This window comes from Salvia splendens, unplaced genomic scaffold (genome assembly GCF_004379255.2).
Source record: "Salvia splendens isolate huo1 unplaced genomic scaffold, SspV2 ctg1119, whole genome shotgun sequence".
Classification (NCBI taxonomy): domain Eukaryota; kingdom Viridiplantae; phylum Streptophyta; class Magnoliopsida; order Lamiales; family Lamiaceae; genus Salvia; species Salvia splendens.
In genome coordinates, this window is record NW_024598666.1 from 1 (window position 1) to 19,510 (window position 19,510).

Here is a 19,510-nt window from a genome sequence, read left to right on the forward strand (position 1 = left end):
GTCTCCTCTAGCAGAAATTGATGATGTTTTTATCTGCCCTTTTAGGTTGAATAGATCGGAAGATAATGGAAGAACTGTACTGCTACTACTCGATTCAAAGGGAAATGATGGTAGACTAAATGGAGACTGCAGCCCAAAATCGATAGGATGTCAACTGATTGTGTTGTGGAAGGTTTGCCAGAAAAGGGGGTGTTCTGAACTTCTGCTTTATGATTCCGGTTGGTCTGCTTATAACATTCGTGTTGGAGGGGGCACTAACAGGAGGTGAACGTGCAAATAGTTGCTGCCACGACTTTTTAGGGGCTGTACTTGGTTGATGTTCAATGAGCACCTGTAGAAGAACCAGTTGCATAAATGATAATTTCATGTCAACTAAATGAAAACACAGTAAACAAAAGAAAGAAAGCTTAACACGTGAACCAACTTACCGGGCGGTAGAACCCTTATCATCTACATTTACAGTTGGTCTACCAGAAGCCTGGTCAGGTTGTGCTACTTCTTTTTCTATATGCAACAGTTTGAGCATTTTCTAGCAATGGGCTTGGTTTCTGTTCTCTTGTAACATTGGCATGTTCGTATTCTTTCCAAAAAAAACCACCCCCAGTAAATGCTCTAGAAGAAGATAAAAATGTGCCCCTCATGCGATCAAAATATCTTGTTCCAGCATTCCCTCGGTTATGATTGCCTGCTGCAGCACCCTTAAATCCATGCCCCAGTTCTGTACCATGAGTTTTCATACTTTCAGGTGTACTTCTCTGCTGGTCCCGTCTGTCACTGTCACTCCTCTTGTTATTGTCACTTTCTTTGCCGACTCGCTTTTCCAACTCCTCAACATCAGAGTTGCTGCTTTACTTGATCCTCTGTCTTTCTCCTTCCTTCTTTCCTGGCGCTTTCTTTCAGATTCTTTTCTACTTTCTCTTTCCTTAGCTCGGGGAGACCCCTTACTGCGATCTTTTTCAGCTTCCAGTTTCTCATCTCGTAATCTCCTCTGTTCTTCAACTAGCCTGGCGACCTCTTCGCGCTGCTTTCTTTCCTCCTCTTCCAGTAGTTCCCTCTCTAATCTAGCCTGCCTCTTCTCCTCAGCTTTTCTTCGAGCTTTCTCACCTCTACTCTCCTGACCGTTCCCTCCATTTTCGCTTTGATTATCCAGCATTCCTCTGCGTTCTGAATCAGATGATGTATCATCACCGGATGAACTAATCCTAAAAATCTTTCTCCAAATCCACATGATGCTCAATAAAAAAGCAGTTAATATTTTGCAAGCAAAAAGAAAAACACGAGAATAAGATTTTTCTGCAAGACAATGATCATCATCCCCTCCAAATAAGCTACCACCAATGCCATTCCTCTTCCGATTGGACTTTCCGGCAAAAGGCCCTACAACCCAATTACCGTTCTCCAGCCAGTCCTGCCCACATATCCACCCATTGTCTGACCAATTCTTCCCATTCAATATCTTCCCACCTTTGCCAACGAGATCCTTCAATATCCCTGAATTACCCATCCCTGGAGAGACAGGCAAATCCAGAACTGGCCTCTTTGAAATATGGCCACAATAAGAGCACATGAACTTGCTCCCACCAGGATTCTGATCCCGATACGCTGTTAAGCAATTCCTACACCTCCGGGTGGCAGTCTTCCTCAACTTCTGCCTTTCAATAGCCTCAAACCTTTTCCTTTCCCTAAGCCTATCATTCCTCCTGACCCTCCACGCTGACAACTGAGGCATGAGAACCTCATACCAGAAAAGTGTTACCAACAGTACTAACAAGCAAGCAAGCCTTGGCGACGTGATTTCAAATCGGAACGCCGGGGGCAAGAGCTGCGACAGAGCCCATAGCCCAATCAGTGGTATTACTAGCCATGGCAACATGGTAGCAATCCTCCGCGACCACTTCTGAATCACGCAAAGTATACACATTATCCTCCTCAACCCACGCCTCTCTTCCTTTCCCCAGTCTTCAACGCAATTAAAGAATATCAATCAATCAATCAATCGCAACTTCAAATAATCCCCCAACTTCCCCAACCACTAACACAAAACCCTAGAAACTCAGAAATGCTTCAAATGCAACCGATTTCAGCAATTCCTCCATGCGCTAGCGACGCAATTTACGTGTAACCACCTGATTAAAAAATTAGCAGATAAACAATCATGTTTTTCAGAATTTTTATACCCTAAATGATACGAAACGAATAACAATCAAACGCAATTAAAAAATTGAGAGAAAATCAACACAGCACGAGAAACGAACTACAGCACGTACCAATGTTCCGGCCATCAGCAAAAAAAAAGAGGTTGGCGGCGAACTTCTCAGGCGATGATTTGATGATTTTGGGTGAGAGAGAAAATATTTGTAATAGAGATAAGAGAGAGAAACATTTTAGGGAAGGGAAAATACTCATCGTATATATGCATGAGTCAGACCGGACATATTGAACCGGGTTATAGGCGTCAGCCCGTCGAGAGGAGTGATTCTCTGCGCCCGAGTTTTTGCTTAAGAAATCAAACATTGACTCACTTGGCTACTTAATTAGGAGTAAAATATTTCAAACTTAGGTTTTTATGAGTCTTCATTATTACCTCCAAATGTACAATCATTAATTATCACAAAATATAAATTGAGATTGGGTTAGTAAATTTCTAAAAACGGTATATGATTTATAGAATAGGATGAGATTACCTTCTATTCTACAAATAATATAGGACTTCATTCAATTCAATCCCTCTTAATTTTAACGGTGTTAATATTTATTTAAGATTTAATGCACTAAATTAACATTTTATATGCACATAATTGGACATTTTAGATATTTTATATTTAAAACAAATTTACATTACTTAATTAAGTTATACATTACAAATTTACTCTTTATTATAATTTAAGAAAATTCAAATATATATAGTGTAGGCATTTCAAAAAATATTAAATTTCTTTCATTGGAATTCAATCAGATCTAAACTTTTATACTCCCTCCGTCCCACGTTACTTGAGTCACTTCCTTTTTACACTCTTTTTGGAAAAATAATAGTAATAAATAGTTAAAGTGAAGAGATAGTACAGTAAGAGAGAGAATACGTACGAGAAGACTCTTCTCAACATTATTCTCTCTCTTAGAGCATCCATAACGCTGCGGGCCGAACCGCACCTGGGTCCCGGCCCGCAGCCTGGCGCGTTGGAGGGGAAGAGACGCAGCCTAAGCCGCTTCTGGGGGCGGAGGAGAGGCCCGGGGCCACACCCGGTTGAGTCACGTCCCGGCGTTGTTGGTGTTGGGGTCGCGCCCGGTTGCTGCCCGTCCCGGCGTTGCAGGTACACGGGCCGGACCCAGGCCTCAATTTCTTAATTTATTTGCATTTGGAATCTAGATCCTTGAAGAAGAAATGAAGAGGGGGAAGAGGAAAAAGAGGGAGAGAGATGGGGAAAGAGGTGTGCACAGATGTTGGGAAGTGGAGACTATTTTGATTTTCTCATCTTCAATTTTTTTAGTTTATAGTGGAGTATAATTTATAATTATATGTTGGAAATTTGGAGTGGAGCTCTCATTTTGATTTTCTTATTTTGTTCAATTTTTTTGATTTTTAGTTTATAATTTATTATTTTAAAATTAAAAATGAATTTCTCATGTTATAATTGTTCAACGTTTTCAATTTTCACAAGTAAATAGGCTGGAGTTGTGAATAGTGCAATTTAATAGTTGGGGTCTGGATGAGGACTGCATGGTTATAAGAGTTGTGGCTTGAGCCTGAAATGTAGGGGAATGATGACGTGGAGGGGACTTGGGGCCTGAATTCGGGCCGGGGTTAAGGATGCTATTACTTTACACTCTCTACTTTACCTATTTATTATATCATTTTTTTCAAAACAGAGTGCAAAAAAGAAGTGACTCAAGTAACGTGGGACAGTGAGATTATATAATATAAGGGTGTATTAGAAAAAAGGTCTATGACTAATGTGATTTGCATAATTTTGGTATGTTTTAAAAAATATATCACTGGTATCTATAAAAAGACTTAATTTTATTTGAGGTACTTTTGCACTATTTATGGAATTTTTTAACCTTTTTAGTTTAAGAGATTTTAGGCTTTATGTTTAATATTCTCTCTAATCACTTCTTTCTCTTTTCACATCCTTAATTAGAGTGCTAACGTACATCCAATCACGTGTTGTCACGTGACACGAAAAATGTAATATTGTAAACATAAAAATGCAATACACATTTGTGAAGTTGTACATGCATTTCCGCATATTGCTTTTTATATTGTTGAGTTTTGCATTTTAACATAAATTGTCTACAATGCAAAATAAACTATATATAAATGCAATCCGTCTATATATAAAATACAAATTAAATAGTCAATCTATAAAATGCAAAACTCAACAATAAAAAATGCAATCTGCTTATAACTAAAATACAATCTGCCAAAATTCATCTATCATTTCTACAAATGTGTACTGCATTTTTGTGTTTACAATATTGCATTTTTCGTGCCACGTGGCAGCACGTGATTGGATGTATATAGGGTTGTGATCAATTGAGATTTTTTAGCCTAATTGAGAATTGAGATGCATTATCAGCCACTCATTTTTATTAAATGAGTTGTCCAGAATTTGCCGCATGGAAAATATTTTTAGATTAATTCATTTTGAAAGGACAGAATGGTAATTTCTTGGTACATTTTATTCAATAAATATTTTTTTAATATATTTTTTAAATTTTTTTAATCTTTTTTAAAAATTTATTTGTATCAACTACACACATATAATGTCAACTATGTGTACAATCCATGTCAACTACATATACAATTCATGTCAACTACACACATATAATGTCAACTACATATACAATTCATGTCAACTATACACATATAATGTCAACTATAAGTTGTTGACATTTGATGTGCAGGCTATTGACGATAGTGCCCCCAAGTTGATATTTCGAAAATATTGTGAATGAGTGGCTGAAAATGCATCTCAATTCTCAATTAAGCTAAAAAAATCTACCTAACAAGACCCTATATATATATATAGAGAGAGAGAGTTGTGATCATTTGATAACCCATATTTATGGTGATAACCTAATAACCCTCATTTTATAGAACATAATATCATTTTATAGAACAGGATATCATTTTATGGATTAAAAGTATTATTTTATGCATGCTGAAAAAATATCATTTCATATTGTATAAATATCATTTTTAGTAAAAATGATATTTTTGACCCATAAAATGATAGGTTATTAGGTTATCACCACAAATATGATTATCATTCTAACGCACCCCTATATATATATCAAAAATGAATTAAAATGAAAACTTAATAAATATTTGGATATGAATGTTTTCGTAAAATTTATTAGTATTCACATAAAAATAAATTTTTTCAAAAATTTAATAGCAAGAATAATTACGAATATTAAGGCATCTTAGATATTAAGTACCGAAAATGTGCAAACCACATTGTCCATGGATATACACCCCTTTAGGGTTCGATTGGTTGCCTATGTTAGAAAATATAGGAGAGCAAATACTATCACTACTTTACAATACTTTCTAACTTTTCAGGGTAGAGATAGGTAACCCTATTCATTGTTTGGTTGCAGATTAGGAATTCTTCCGCTGCATTTTCGAATGTTGGTTCAAATAGCAAAATAATATGATATGCATCCAAAAAGACCACTATATCCCTTGAATTAATTTGTAAACCCCATGTTACCCTTGAACCCTAATTTAGCGGTAAAAAGGGGGGCGAAAATTTTAGAATCCCGCCACCTTATTTTTCACCCATCATAAATCTCAGACTTTGTATTCATTCCTCGACCAAAATATACCTAGGTCGATAAGTAATTAGGATTGTGAAGAAATCGATACCTTCCGAATCAAGTCTGAATCAGACATGCTTGAAGCTTATGGCGACGTCCTCGTCAAGGGAGCACAACGAGATGCGCGGTTTCTTTTTTCCTAATTTCTATTTACCCAATTTATGTGCGCCCTAATTGGGCGTTAGGAATTCTTCCGCTCAATGAAGCAGATTGCAGCAATTTACCCAATTTCTTCCGCCCTATTTACCCAATTTCTGTGCGCCCTAATTGGGGGTTAGGAATGCTTCCGCTCAATGAAGCAGATTGCAGCAATTTTTGCTGAGGTAGATGAAGGATAAATTGGTAAAATCTAATTTAGCATTAATTGATGGAGCCATGGATACAACTATATCGCAGGGGTGGTGGGAGGTTAGAGATAGCTCAATAAAGTGGTTAACTATCCCAAAAACTAAGACGGGTCAGGATAGTTTTCCGGGTCAAAAAACTTTTTCCAAAAGTGAACCAAACAGAGGAAAATGCAGGAAAACATTCCACTAACCTATTGTTTCAAGGCAACCAATCGAACCCTTAGTGTTATACACAAAACAAATCACTGTCATATGATACATGGATTGGATGGATATGATTTAAATCAATCGAGCTACATTATTCGTCCGTTTTTGTATATTATCAGGGCAAAATCGGTATCACACAATAATATGTAGCAGTTTCAAAACTGCAGTTCCGAGATTTCAGCGGGATTAATTTGAGCTGCGATGTCACATACCACTCTCTCACTATCAACTCACTCTCTCATCTCTCTCTCTCAGTTCTCACTATGAAGCAATCCCTAACCGCCTCCTTGACCGAAAACAATATTTCACCGTCGATTCTCTCTGAAGATCACGCTCAATTGGTTGAAACCCACTTCCCTCTAGTTGACGGTCGTCAATCGTATAGTGGCCAAACCATTCATCGATTGTCTGATACAAAACCTAGAAAAAGGTAATTTTGCGACGGCATTTAGGTTGTTCTGAATTGGGGAAACTGAATTTGATTGCTTTTTTACATTATAATGCAGTTTTTGGTTTTTTCATTAATACTCGAAAATTGGTCCTATCGATTCTCCTTTTTTAATGATTCTGCCTTGTTAAATAATGTAGCGTGTTTAATTGTTAATTCCATGTTCTTCACATAGCTTGTACTAAATTTCTTTTTTGAAATTGGTCATAAGTATTCTTCATTATGGACAAATTTGTTCTCTAAACAGAGAAATTAGTACTCCCCCGTCTCACCGAAGATGACCCACTTTCCTTTTTAGTTTGTCCACTCAAGATGACTCATTATTAAAAACAGAAACATCTTTATCTCTACTTTATTCCATCTCTCTTACATTATTCTCACCACATAACATACAAAATAAAACTGCATAAAATCCCGGGCCGCCCAAGGAAGGAGTCATCTTCCTTGGGACGGAGGGAGTACATTAAATTGTGAAAGTCGTTCATTACAGGGTTTACAAATGTCTAAGCCTTTAAAATTGTTAGTGCCAGTTGTTTTGTATTCATTATTCTGTTGCTTATTTACATTATTACGAGGATAAATTTACATTATTCGGCGAATTACATTTTGCTCGTAATTCTATTATATTATCTTTGATCGAGTGTTACATAAGGATTGTTATGCTGGTACTATTAGGTTTGGTATACTGAAAAGCATGTTTCAAGCAAGTTCGCGTGAATAGAATCTTGTTTGCATACGGAAAACTCTACAATCCACGTTTAACCCGATTCAGTATTATTCGAACAGTATCGCACGAATAGGATCAGTATATTATTACATTGTGTTTGCTTGTGCATTTATAAGATGTTTTATAAACATTTAAATGTATAAGAAGCAAACAAAGTCTAAGTCTTTTGCTTAGTAGATTAGTTGTGGGCGTCGTCCACCTTAAAGTAACACAGTCGGTTCTATGCAATGTTTTGCAAAAGAAAAAGAAGAATTTCACAAACTAGATAGGCTTAGACTACCTATCGTGAAAGGTTGCAATGTCAGTCCGATTATTTCTAAGCCTTTCTGAAATAAGATGACGTTGGTGTGGTATAGTACTGAATGGATCTAACAGCAAGATGTGTCTTTATGCTATCTACTGAAAGACTAGGTCTTGATAAAATACTATTTCTTAATCTACATACGTTAGCATTGACCATAAGGTACTGATTATGCACTACTTTGACTTATCAAATGGTGCGGGTTTTTCGCAACCCATTAATCCTGATATATTGGGTAGTGGTGATTAATATCTAGCGGTGCTAGGATTGCTATTATGTTTAATCGCGCGCGAGGTGAGTCTCGTTTGATAATGTCCTCAAGAGGAGCTTGAACAAGGTTTTTATTATTCGGAAACTGGTTAGTTGGAATTTAATTATTCCATGAATAATAAATAAATGTTTCTTGCTAAGTCCACTCATGGAATAAATAAGATGTTGACTAATTAAGTCCATAGCAAACATACATTAATTAATGAACATTTATATCTTAAGCGCGGGAAATAAACAATAAACATACCGGAAACCCGGATTACTTGTAATTTCGGATTTGGATGGGCAGTGCAATATTACTTCTCTAGTTGTTGCTCGTAATATTCCAATATAAGCTTATATTAAATTGTGGGTTCAATTTAATTAGTAAAAAGCTAATTGGGTGAGGCCATATCCAAAACCTTTTATAGGTCCCTGACTGTGCCCAATAAGAACTTAATATAAATAGGATAATAAATGAGACAGAAAATACAATTATTATTCTATGAAATTTTCGTCCCTCTGTAATTAGTAGAGGAGCTCGAAAATTCTTCAGCTCTCCTCCGTGAGGAATTTCTGTCTTCTTTATTCGAGTCCTAGTATTTTGATAAGATCAGCCTACCTTGATATCGAGATACAGTTCTGGAACCAATCAGAAGATCCGTAGTCTAGTATTGAAGACCATCACGTGGAGAAGGCGCGAGCAATCGACGATTATTTGGAGAATCAAATCGGTGACCCTAAACCGTAGAAATCATGTTTTAGGATTTATATTCTTTAAGCGTGAATTATTTGTGTTCTAGCATGTAGTTATCTGTTTAACATGTGAATTGATTAATCGCATAATTGGTCAAATAGATCCTTATCTAATTTATTTGTTTTGTACATGTCTTCCGCTGTGCAAGGGGCACCAAACCCCAACAGGTACATTATGCTCCCTCCATCCCAACTCAAGCGATTGATTTCTTTTTGGTAGTTGTTTTGCGTAGATGATAATAAATAGTTAAAATGGAGAGAAAGTAAAGTAAGAGAGAGAATAATATAGAAGAAATCCGTATCCACTTTAACTACTCCCTCCGTTCCATTCAAGATGTCCACCCTTCCTTTTTAGTTTGTCACATACAAGATGTCTCACTTTCTATATTTGGAATTAAATCACTCTCTCATCTCTCCTTCATTAAAATAGTCAATCACTTTTTCCACTCTACTTTATCACAAATAACTATTCCACCTAAAAATTCGTGCCACTCAAGAATGTGGTCATTTTGAGTGGGACGGAGGGAGTATTTATTATCATTTTCCTCAAACACGTGCCGAAAAAAGTCAATCACTTGAGATGAGACGGGAGAGTATTGTTTATGCATGCTATATTATGTATTCTATATTTTACGTTATTCAAGATGCATGTGTTACATTATTTAATAATAATGCACGTATTCTGTAAGTTAATGTAAATCTACCTTATCTAATGATGTATATCTAATGATGTACTGTAGATTACTTAGGGCTCGTTTGTTATCCATGTTAGGCATAGATACTCCACCCTATTTACCCTAACTTCTCTGTTTGGTTTCCATGTTAGCTATCTCATAGACCCGGTCCTTACATCTCATAACCCGACTCCATCGTGGATATGGCGAGCCAAAACAGAGATAACTCTGTCTCCACTCCACCATGCGATAGGGAGGAGTAATTGTGTTTGAAGATTTCAAATTTCACCCAATTTACTTCAATACCCCGTTCTATGATTTCACATCCATACTTTACTCCACATTCTACCACCAATTGCTATTCACGGCGGCGTTTCGTGCGGTGTCTTGAGTGAAAACGGCTAGTCGTCGTTGTTGGATTGAATCGCTTGTGTTCAATTGAGTCATTTGGGGGCAGTGGGTTTGGTATTCAAACCGCAGTTTCGTATTTAGGTAGATTGCAGTCCAACCGTCTAAGCCATAGCTTGCGCCGACGATCAATGTCCGACAACGACGCAACTAAGCAGGTAAGTTCCGCATTTATCAGATGTCGTACAGAACTTCGTAATAGAATATAGAGCCGTAATGGCCTATAGGATTTGTGGCTCAACTTATGCTGTATGATTTTTGTTTACAGCTCCTTTGACTTCAATGTAGCTGTTGTGTATGACGAAATAGAAGTTTTATTATTTTGTGGTAACTGTTAATTGACATTGGAGTTCATTGTAGATCCATTGTCCTTCTCAATTGTTTGTACGAACTGTCCAAATGTGTGCTGTTCTTAGTGATAGGGGGGTTATAGTTGGCTTCTTGTTGTAGAACATATCTTATACTTTGCGGCTTTGTCAAATATGTTAACGCAATTGATTTATGCATTGACAATAAGTTTGTTTTAATGATTCAGCTGCGAGGTAAATGTTCGATGTTATTATGTAGTGCTGTTTTAAGCAATTTGACTAAGCTGTGCTTATACTTGGGAAATGTAGGTGGCTAGAAATGCACCAATCGAGCTATTGATCTTACTTGAGGAAATACTAAGAAATCATCGGACAAACATGCTTCTCGTCACCATGATTATCACCCTGGGCAGTTCCACCGCACGGAAAAGGAAACGGGGGGGGGGAAGATTCACCCCAGAGGTAATGATTGAAGCCATTCCGGCTCATGTAAAGCAGCTGGATAGGCTTGTCCGGCTTTCTGACCGTTCCTGCGTAGACAATTTGCGGATGGATAGAAACACGTTTGGTAGATTGTGTCGCATCTTACGTGACCGTGCTGGATTAGTAGATCAAAAATTTGTCACCGTTGAGGTACAAGTTGCTATGTTTTTGTCCATTTTAGCTCACCACAAAAAGACTCGGGTTGTAGGACACGATTTCATGCGTTCATCTGAAACAGTGTCTAAATACACACATATGGTGCTCCGTGGGGTACTTACTTTGCATGATATTTTTTTGGTGAAGCCGGAACCTGTTGGTGATGACTGTGTGGATTTCAGATGGAAGTGGTTTAAGGTATGTGTTGTTCTTGTCCGGTATATTATAATTTATACCCACTGAACTTTGGTATGATGTCTCAACCATATACACTGTATTTAGGGCTGTCTTGGAGCTCTAGACGGAACATACATACACGTACGCGTGCCGATTGGTGACGCACCTCGTTATCGTAATAGAAAAGGACAGATATCCACAAATACACTTGCCGTATGCGATCGCCAACTTAGGTTCGTGTATGTTCTGCCAGGATGGGAGGGTTCAGCTGGTGATTCGCGCATATTACGTGATGCCATTATCCGGCCGCTCGGACTTAAAGTACCCAAAGGTAAAAAATAGTGCTATTAGCCGGCTGGCTGTGTACTCACCTTCTCACATTTGTTCTACGTTGCAGATTGCTATTACTTATGCGATAATGCATATGCAAACAGCGAGGGCTTCATCACTCCGTACAAAGGTGTTCGCTACCATTTGAAGGAATGGGGTCATGGCAGCCATGCACCGCAAACAAGAGAGGAATTGTTCAATCTGAGGCATTCTAAAGCTCGGAATGTTATTGAGCGTTCATTTGCAGTACTTAAGATGCGTTGGGGAATACTTCGCAGTCCAAGTTTCTATCCTATTGAGGTCCAAACGGGTTTGATCATCGCATGTTTCTTGCTCCATAACTTTATACGCACTCATATGGAGGTGGATCCGTATGACGAATTGGTAGGAGAACACGAAGAAGAGGGGTATGGAAGTGATCACGATGATACTGTCGTGCCCACTATAACTACGGTCGCGCCAACACCATTGTGGACGAAGAAGAGGGACGACCTTGCTACTGCAATGTGGGCTAATGGAACAAATATTTGATTGTTGCGGCTGCGATTATTATATTTACACATCACTTTGTATACTTAGCATTGAACTATGTAATAACATACTTTTTAAGACTCTTTGTTTTTTAGTGTTGAGCATTTGTTTTACTCATTCATACAAATTGTTCTCCCTGTTAAGTTTTGTTCGCCAATATTAACCATCCAACTAACACTCCATTTCATTAGAATGGACAACGTGCATACTACAAAACCCATCGGATCAGTCTCGCTTGTACATCGCAAAACATAGAACACAAATCCCAACCTACATTCAAGTGTAGGTTCTTCATTCCAGTTACACAACAACATATTACTACGTAGTCAAAAGTTATCGAGACTGGTCGGGGGCAAAACGTAGGTACTTAAGGAGCGGAAGTGCGCGATGGGGCTGGAGGACTCCAGGACGCGCACGATGAGCCTTTCGGAGATGAGTATAATGGCTTCACTTGATACAACCGAGGAGGCTCCATGCGTCCAATACGTCCTCCAGCATTGCTAGGCGATCCAAGTTCTATATTAGTCCATGGCTCGTCAAAAAGTTTTCCGCTGAACCATGGTAGATGGCTTGACAAATGGCGAATTGACTTCGTCGGGATCAGCGGGCGAAAGAGCAGGCTTCGCATGAGTAGGGCCTTTTGGTACGGGGGAATCGGTTATCACGATTACCTCCGTTTCGTCTGATATGGCTATCACCTCTGGCGACTTCTTCACCTCATGTTGAAGCCCAAACATGGTCGTCAACATGCTGTATTCCACCTCGTCTCGGTAATAGTAAGTGCCGGCGAGGGGATTTGTCTGCAAAGCAATAGTAATACCTGATATTATGGTATACCGATTTGATTCAAATATAATGACATCGCATTTCACTCCCGAATGAACGACATACCCGAAATATAAACTTCCAAGTTTCTTCGTCTGCAATGATGCGCTTCTCATCATGGGCCCAGCGGACTCCCGGTGTCCTAACAACTTCATTGAATGTCTTGTGACGAAGTCGGAGTAGCTCCAATCGACTGACAACATCAGCACAGTTAATTGATGTGGCAAATCGATTGTTGATTACCTTGCATGCCTCGTTGAGCACCGTATCCGCGACAGAGTCATCCGTCGCTGCGATGCTTGTTCGCCTCTTGATCAGAATAGACAATAGCACCGTATCCATTGCCACGTTCCACTTGCCCCTGTAGAAGAAGGTCGCTTGATTAGGGATAAGCGGGTTCATGTCGCCTATTCGATGGATTGTGGGTTACACAACATTTTTCTGGTTATGATTCGACCTCGTCGTTTAAGTAAACAAAATAGCAGGACAGCCTACAGTGTTTTTGATGGTCTACATTACTGTATTTAGATAAATGTCATATCAATGTTAGTGAGCCATCGCTTCGGATAGCTCGTTTTTTTGGTGTGGTATGCAGCCGCTACTATGCATTCATTTACACTCGTATTAGCGCTTTGTATCTTTATAAAATGTAGCACCAGATTTTGTCAGACTGGACAACTGTAAAACTTAGATTGAACACCTTATTCAAGCATCCACGCATACAACCACCCCTGTCCGTAATTCTTTACTATATGAGCAACCCCATTAATTTTGTTTGTTCTTTGCAATTCAACTCCCAACTACTTCGAAGTTATCGACAGAAGTAATGCATACCTATTTTCACACGCATTGTCTAGTTGGTCAACCACCAGTGGAGAGAACTTTTTATCCATCTTCCACACCATTTCTCTTTAATGCATAGGGTTTTAGGGTTCAGCATAAGGCTATAAAGAAAATAGGTCTCCATACTTAGACACCTCACCTCCCCTCTTCGAAATTGTAGGCACAATTGCAGCAAACTTACACAAAAAAATGGAAGGTGATGGTTCTAACCCCGCACCGAACGACGCCCCGGACTACCAACGCCTACCTGCGTTCATGACGGTTTTCCATCGGGGCCGCTTCCATGATGACATGGTGTATAATTTTATTTGATTGATATATGACACATGACAATTGCGGATTTTTTATTTTGACGTGAACTTATAACATGCAACGACTTCCCGACGAATTCGTCAGGATGCATGGGCATGCCTTACCGTTCGACTGTAGGCTCGTGTGGCCGAATGGAATCCGCTACAGAGTGCGCATTGTAAAGCTTGGCCATGGGTTCTTCTTCACATCCGGATGGAGAGATTTCGTTCGTGCAACCGGCGTTGGACAAGGCGATCATCTGACCTTCACATTGGTGGATGCGGGAGTCTTCGATGTTAAACGGTATGCGAGTGAAACGCAATGTCACCCGCCTGAAGATGTTGACGGTAACCACCCATTTACATCATTTTGTTTGTTCATTTGGCTTCACAGATACTTACATACACACACTCATATTGTTTGTAGTCGTTGAAGACGACGCTCTGGAAGGTAGCCATGGCCCAGACATCGATACGTCTGAAGAGTACGTGCCATCAGGCACTGAATCTGAAACAACAATGGAGGAGGAATACGTGGACGACAGCCGGGCGCTCACAATCGACGGCGTCCCTTCTTTCGAAATTACGCTCAACTCGGAGAACATCAATCGTAGGCTAGAAATCCCGTATGGCTTTTGGCAACGCCATATCCCCATTGGGGCAATACAAGGGGGACTGTATCTGGTGACCGAAAGGGGGATATGGCCATGTACTCTCAAACACAACTCCTCGAAGATATGGGTGAAGAATGGGTGGAATCGTTTCAAATACGAGCACAATGTTGTTGTGGGGGTTCGTTGCCAATTCAAGCTTGTTGATGCCTTCGAAGTCCAGTTTCGCGTGTCGTTTGATCGTCCCTAACGTTGTCGGAAGTTATTACGTTATCTGTATGCATTGTGTGTTGAAGACGCTTTAGTATTGTAATGTAGGTGATAATCATGGATGTGTACGCTCATCAAGGCAAATTTTGCATTCACTTGCTTTGATTGTGTGATTAATCGGAGTAATTTATGATGGCTCGACTTCATGTTTGTCAAGTATAGTATAAGGGATATGGTGGCTTCACTTAATGTTTGTATAATGCAAATTTTACATTCACATGTGTAAGACACATGGTACTAATTCACAACATAATCGGCTACTAATTTAACGGCTGTAGCAATGTAGTAATGACTACGTAGTAATATAATTGGATTACGTTCAAATATTGGGTCAAACTCAAGTGCTTCATTTATGTGACCGAATACATACACGCTACCTCGCATATAGTGTATCACCATTGATACAGGCTACATTTTAATGCATTCATCTAATGCATACCAACCCCTCATACTTTCTTGCAGCCTTTGCTATTGGCAGGGCTTGTCATTGTAGTAAATGGATGCGATGTTGCTAGGTGAACCAGGTCAATAAATATGATGGCCACTTCGTCACTATGGTTACACTACTTGATTTTTAGATATGGCGGACGACAACCCATACGGCGAATACCATAGGCGTCCTTCCTTCATCAAAGTGTTTTCCGGCTCTCGCAACAAAGAGGAATTGGTATGTTTGTAAGTGATTTTCGCCATTTCATATTCTCCCCATATGTCCATCAACCCAACTTACCTTCTGTGCCTTTGTGTAGCGTTTACCTCCACAATGGGTTGCGGAATATGGTACTGACTTGCCGGTCGACTGTCAGCTCGTCATGCCAAATGGAAACCGCTGGCAAGTCCGCCTGATTCAAATAGCCAGTGGATGCCACTTTTGCGTTGGATGGTCGGAATTCCGGCTGTCCAATAATATTTCACATGGTGAGAAACTAACATTCACCCTAGTCGACGTGGGCATTTTCCACGTAAAAAGATACAAGGCCGGAACCGGTTGCCCCCCACGAGGTGATCTCGAAAGTGAGCATCTTGTGTAGCTGCACTCACTGTAATTATTTTTTATTTAGAACATAGTCGTTCGCCCAGCCCGTACTAATATTTGTGAACTAGGGTTGACAGAAGAGGAAGAGGACAATGAAGTGTACGCCCCTGACATTGAATCGTCGGACGATAATCCTCCATCCGGCATAGAATCGGATACAACCGACGACAGTGATTACGACGCTGATACGGGTGCGCTTGCGGATGACGAGTATCCCACGTGGACGTTGAAACTTACCAAGTCAAATACAAAGCGAACTATAGAAATACCCAATGCGTTTTGGCAACTCCATCTGGCCGCAGCCCCTCAACAAAATGTCGTCCATCTTCTTGTTGCCGGGCAAACATGGCGGCTCATAATAAAGCATAGCTCGGGCAAGATCTGGGTCAAGCATGGTTGGCGCCGTTTCAAAGATGCAAACGCTTTGTTCCCGGGTGTTCGTTGCCACTTTAAGCTCGTCGATGCTCGAGACATCCAGTTCTATGTATGGTTTGATCGACCGTAACTAGCCTCTGTATTTGCACATGGGTACTGAATCGCTACTGTTAGTGTGGTTTGTATGTTTTGTTTATGTTATTTGAACAAGGTGTTGTGCGAATTATGGTAGGTTTGTGTTTACAATGTATTCTCACTCGTGGATATGGTATGCTTGCGTTTCCACTGTAATCGCATAGACACGTGATTGTTATCTGGAATGCGGAAAAATTGCAATGCACACTGACTTTGCTTCCAACATCATGCCGAAGGCAACTAAACAAGCCAATCAACAAATGTTTCCAACGATTACCAAATGTGTAAGTAAAGAAAACCAGTCAAGGAATTGGACTAGGTAGCTGCATATAATGCGTGATAATATCAAAGTCCACAACAATTACAGCCATTGTCAATGCACCCCCATGTTAAACACCATACTAGGGGTTCAAAGTACAAAATGGATCAAGGTTTAAACCATGTTATATATCAAAATAACCAAAAAACAAAGCAGACACAACCATTTTCAGATCATTCCATCTGTCTCTAAAAGATCGAACACAAATGCTGGTCGCGCCAAGTCATCCAAACCTCTGAAAAGATCCATAAGCTCAGGCTCCTTGACTAACTTTTTCGCTGCATAAAATTGTTGCTTGATGGTCAGCCCGAGCATCCCTTTCAGCTGATTGAATACTTCTGTTCTCTTCGCGCTTAGATCAAACTCATAACCAATTCGGGTTGAGATGTCCTTCAGACGCTCGTTGGTGTCTTCGTGGATGCGATTCATCAGCTCAAGGACAGTGTCCATCTTGTCCTCAGGCTTCCTCTTCTTCGGTGCTTTGTTCTGCAACCTTGGAGGTACACGTATATGGGGCGGTGCGGAAGTGCTCTCATCAACCATCTCAGGCAGAACACCGTTCGGGAAAACTTCATCAGGGAAGAGTTCCTCTAATGTAATTGGGGAAGACCTCGCTGAACTTTCACCCACAGCAACCCTTGGACCATAAATCTTTTGAACCGCCTCGCCAGTGTCCATGCCCTTAAGACCCTCTGCACGGTCCTTCCCAAAAAGCTCCTTCCAGTCATTCAACATAGGCCACAACTTATTCCTCATGTACTTGGCATTGCTGTCTTTCTGCCAATGCAATGTAAACAAACACAGTTTACATAACTTACACCAAATAGAAGCATGCATATGGTCAGAGGGCTTATACCAGAAAATCTTTAGGTGCATGCCTATCACAAATCAGTATAAGTATGCAATTAGATTAAACAATTGACTATTTCACAAATACATATAAGCTACATAACCAAATCAATCACCATACTAATGAACGAATTGTATTACCTGCACGACTTGTGCCCATTGCTCATCGTCGATATCTATCTTGTACTCACCATCCGCATTGAAACCAACTCCACTACGGTCAAGTATCTGCATTAGCGAATAGTAATTCTTCTTCCAAGATGTGATTTTCGACTTTATGTGAGGATGCACGACGATATCAGTTTTGGGAAATTCACGTTTTAGTGCCTCCAGAGCACGGGTTAGATACCCTGAACGAAAACCATTATCCGACTTCCAGCCGGTGGCCGCCAACTCCTTCAAAGCTGCCAAAAGGATGGCCTCCTCGCGTTCAGTCCACACCCGTCTAGCGCCTGCGGCAACTACTCCTTTGTTCGTTAACATATCAGAGCAACCTGCCCATAAACTGTATTTAGCTTTGACATCTATAGATACGACGAAGAGTAAAGGGATAAGATGTAGGCAATACCCTCCGGTACTGGACTGCCGTCGGTTTCATTACCGCTGTGATGTTGAGACGCCATGACTGCCTATGATAGCTGCAACCCAAAACAAAGATAACTCGTTTACCTATCAAATGGCTGCGAATTCGCTCAACATTCATCAAACACTACGCGCATGATTAATTGGCAACAAAGCAATTGACAGCACCCTAAACTAAACCCATTGCCGAAATGGAAACATCTGTGATTTCTCAGCGGCGACGAATTCGTCATTGTACAATCGCACACCCGACAGACTTACCTGATATTTACGCGTGGGTTGAACTTCAGACGAACCCTATGGCTCCACAATTCGCTCCGTCGAATTCACAAATTGGGGGATATATGAAATTTGGGGGGCGGACTCTAGGGTTCACGAAGGATTTGAGTTCACCGCCAAAAAATGAGAATGAGGGTACTTTAGGTAATAAGGAATTTAACCGAGGATAAATTCGGGTATCAGATTTTGTATCTATACTTTCGATGCGGCTTACCAAACGGATTATTGAAAGGGTGTTGATTTGGGTCTGTACAACCAAACACACAGCAAAGATTACAATCCCAAACGCCAAACCTGCTATTGGAGGTTACTATCTCCTAACATATGTTGGGCCAACATGGACACCAAACGGACCCTTAGTGTTCAGTATGCATTAATCCTGAGGTTCGCCGAGGGCCAAAAGTTTAACCCAATCCCTGAGGTTTTCGCAGTCCATGGGGCCAGAAGCTCCCCAAGGTTCACTGACCGGACTCCCACTGAATCTGAAGTCGCCGCCGGGCTCCTACTCGAGCTGCAACTGTCGCTGCTGCCACACGTTTCTGCACGATGCATCCATCTCCGTCGACTCGCGAGCTTGCCCAGCCTGACGCCTTGCACGTTGTGGTTGCTGTCTACGCGATCTTTGCCGATGAAAATGAGAAATTCAAAATAGTCTCCACTTCCAAATGAGAAAATCAAAATAGTCTCCACTTCCCAACATCTGTGCACACCTCTTTCCCCCTCTCTCTCCCTCTTTTTCCTCTTCCCCCTCTTCATTTCTTCTTCAAGGATCTAGATTCCAAATGCAAATAAATTAAGAAATTGAGGCCTGGGTCCGGCCCGTGTACCTGCAACGCCGGGACGGGCAGCAACCGAGCGCGACCCCAACACCAACAACGCCGGGACGTGACTCAACCGGGCGTGGCCCCGGGCCTCTCCTCCGCCCCCAGAAGCGACTTAGGCTGCGTCTCTTCCCCTCCAACGCGCCAGGCTGCGGGCCGGGACCCAGGTGCGGTTCGGCCCGCAGCATTATGGATGCTCTAAGAGAGAGAATAATGTTGAGAAGAGTCTTCTCGTACGTATTCTCTCTCTTACTGTACTATCTCTTCACTTTAACTATTTATTACTATTATTTTTCCAAAAGGAGTGCAAAAAGGAAGTGACTCAAGTAACGTGGGACGGAGGGAGTATA

At 40.5% G+C, this 19,510-nt stretch overlaps 3 protein-coding genes and 1 pseudogene across 3 annotated transcripts; 3 read left to right on the forward strand and 1 right to left on the reverse strand.

Annotated features, from left to right (window-relative positions):
* Positions 1 to 467: 467 nt before the first annotated feature.
* LOC121788682 lies at positions 468 to 2,394 on the reverse strand (annotated as a pseudogene).
* A 7,677-nt stretch (positions 2,395 to 10,071) lies between these two features.
* LOC121788681 (protein ANTAGONIST OF LIKE HETEROCHROMATIN PROTEIN 1-like) lies at positions 10,072 to 11,925 on the forward strand. Its single transcript, XM_042187300.1, has 4 exons — positions 10,072 to 10,098; positions 10,558 to 11,085; positions 11,170 to 11,395; positions 11,462 to 11,925. The coding sequence occupies exons 1-4, from the start codon at positions 10,072 to 10,074 to the stop codon at positions 11,923 to 11,925; spliced, it is 1,245 nt and encodes a 414-aa protein (XP_042043234.1).
* Positions 11,926 to 13,990: 2,065 nt separating this feature from the next.
* On the forward strand, positions 13,991 to 14,744 carry LOC121788677 (B3 domain-containing protein At5g18000-like). Its single transcript, XM_042187298.1, has 2 exons — positions 13,991 to 14,231; positions 14,278 to 14,744. The coding sequence occupies exons 1-2, from the start codon at positions 13,991 to 13,993 to the stop codon at positions 14,742 to 14,744; spliced, it is 708 nt and encodes a 235-aa protein (XP_042043232.1).
* Positions 14,745 to 15,344: 600 nt separating this feature from the next.
* Positions 15,345 to 15,795, forward strand: LOC121788678 (B3 domain-containing protein REM20-like). The gene is made up of 2 exons (XM_042187299.1): positions 15,345 to 15,431; positions 15,514 to 15,795. The coding sequence occupies exons 1-2, from the start codon at positions 15,345 to 15,347 to the stop codon at positions 15,793 to 15,795; spliced, it is 369 nt and encodes a 122-aa protein (XP_042043233.1).
* Positions 15,796 to 19,510: the final 3,715 nt, after the last annotated feature.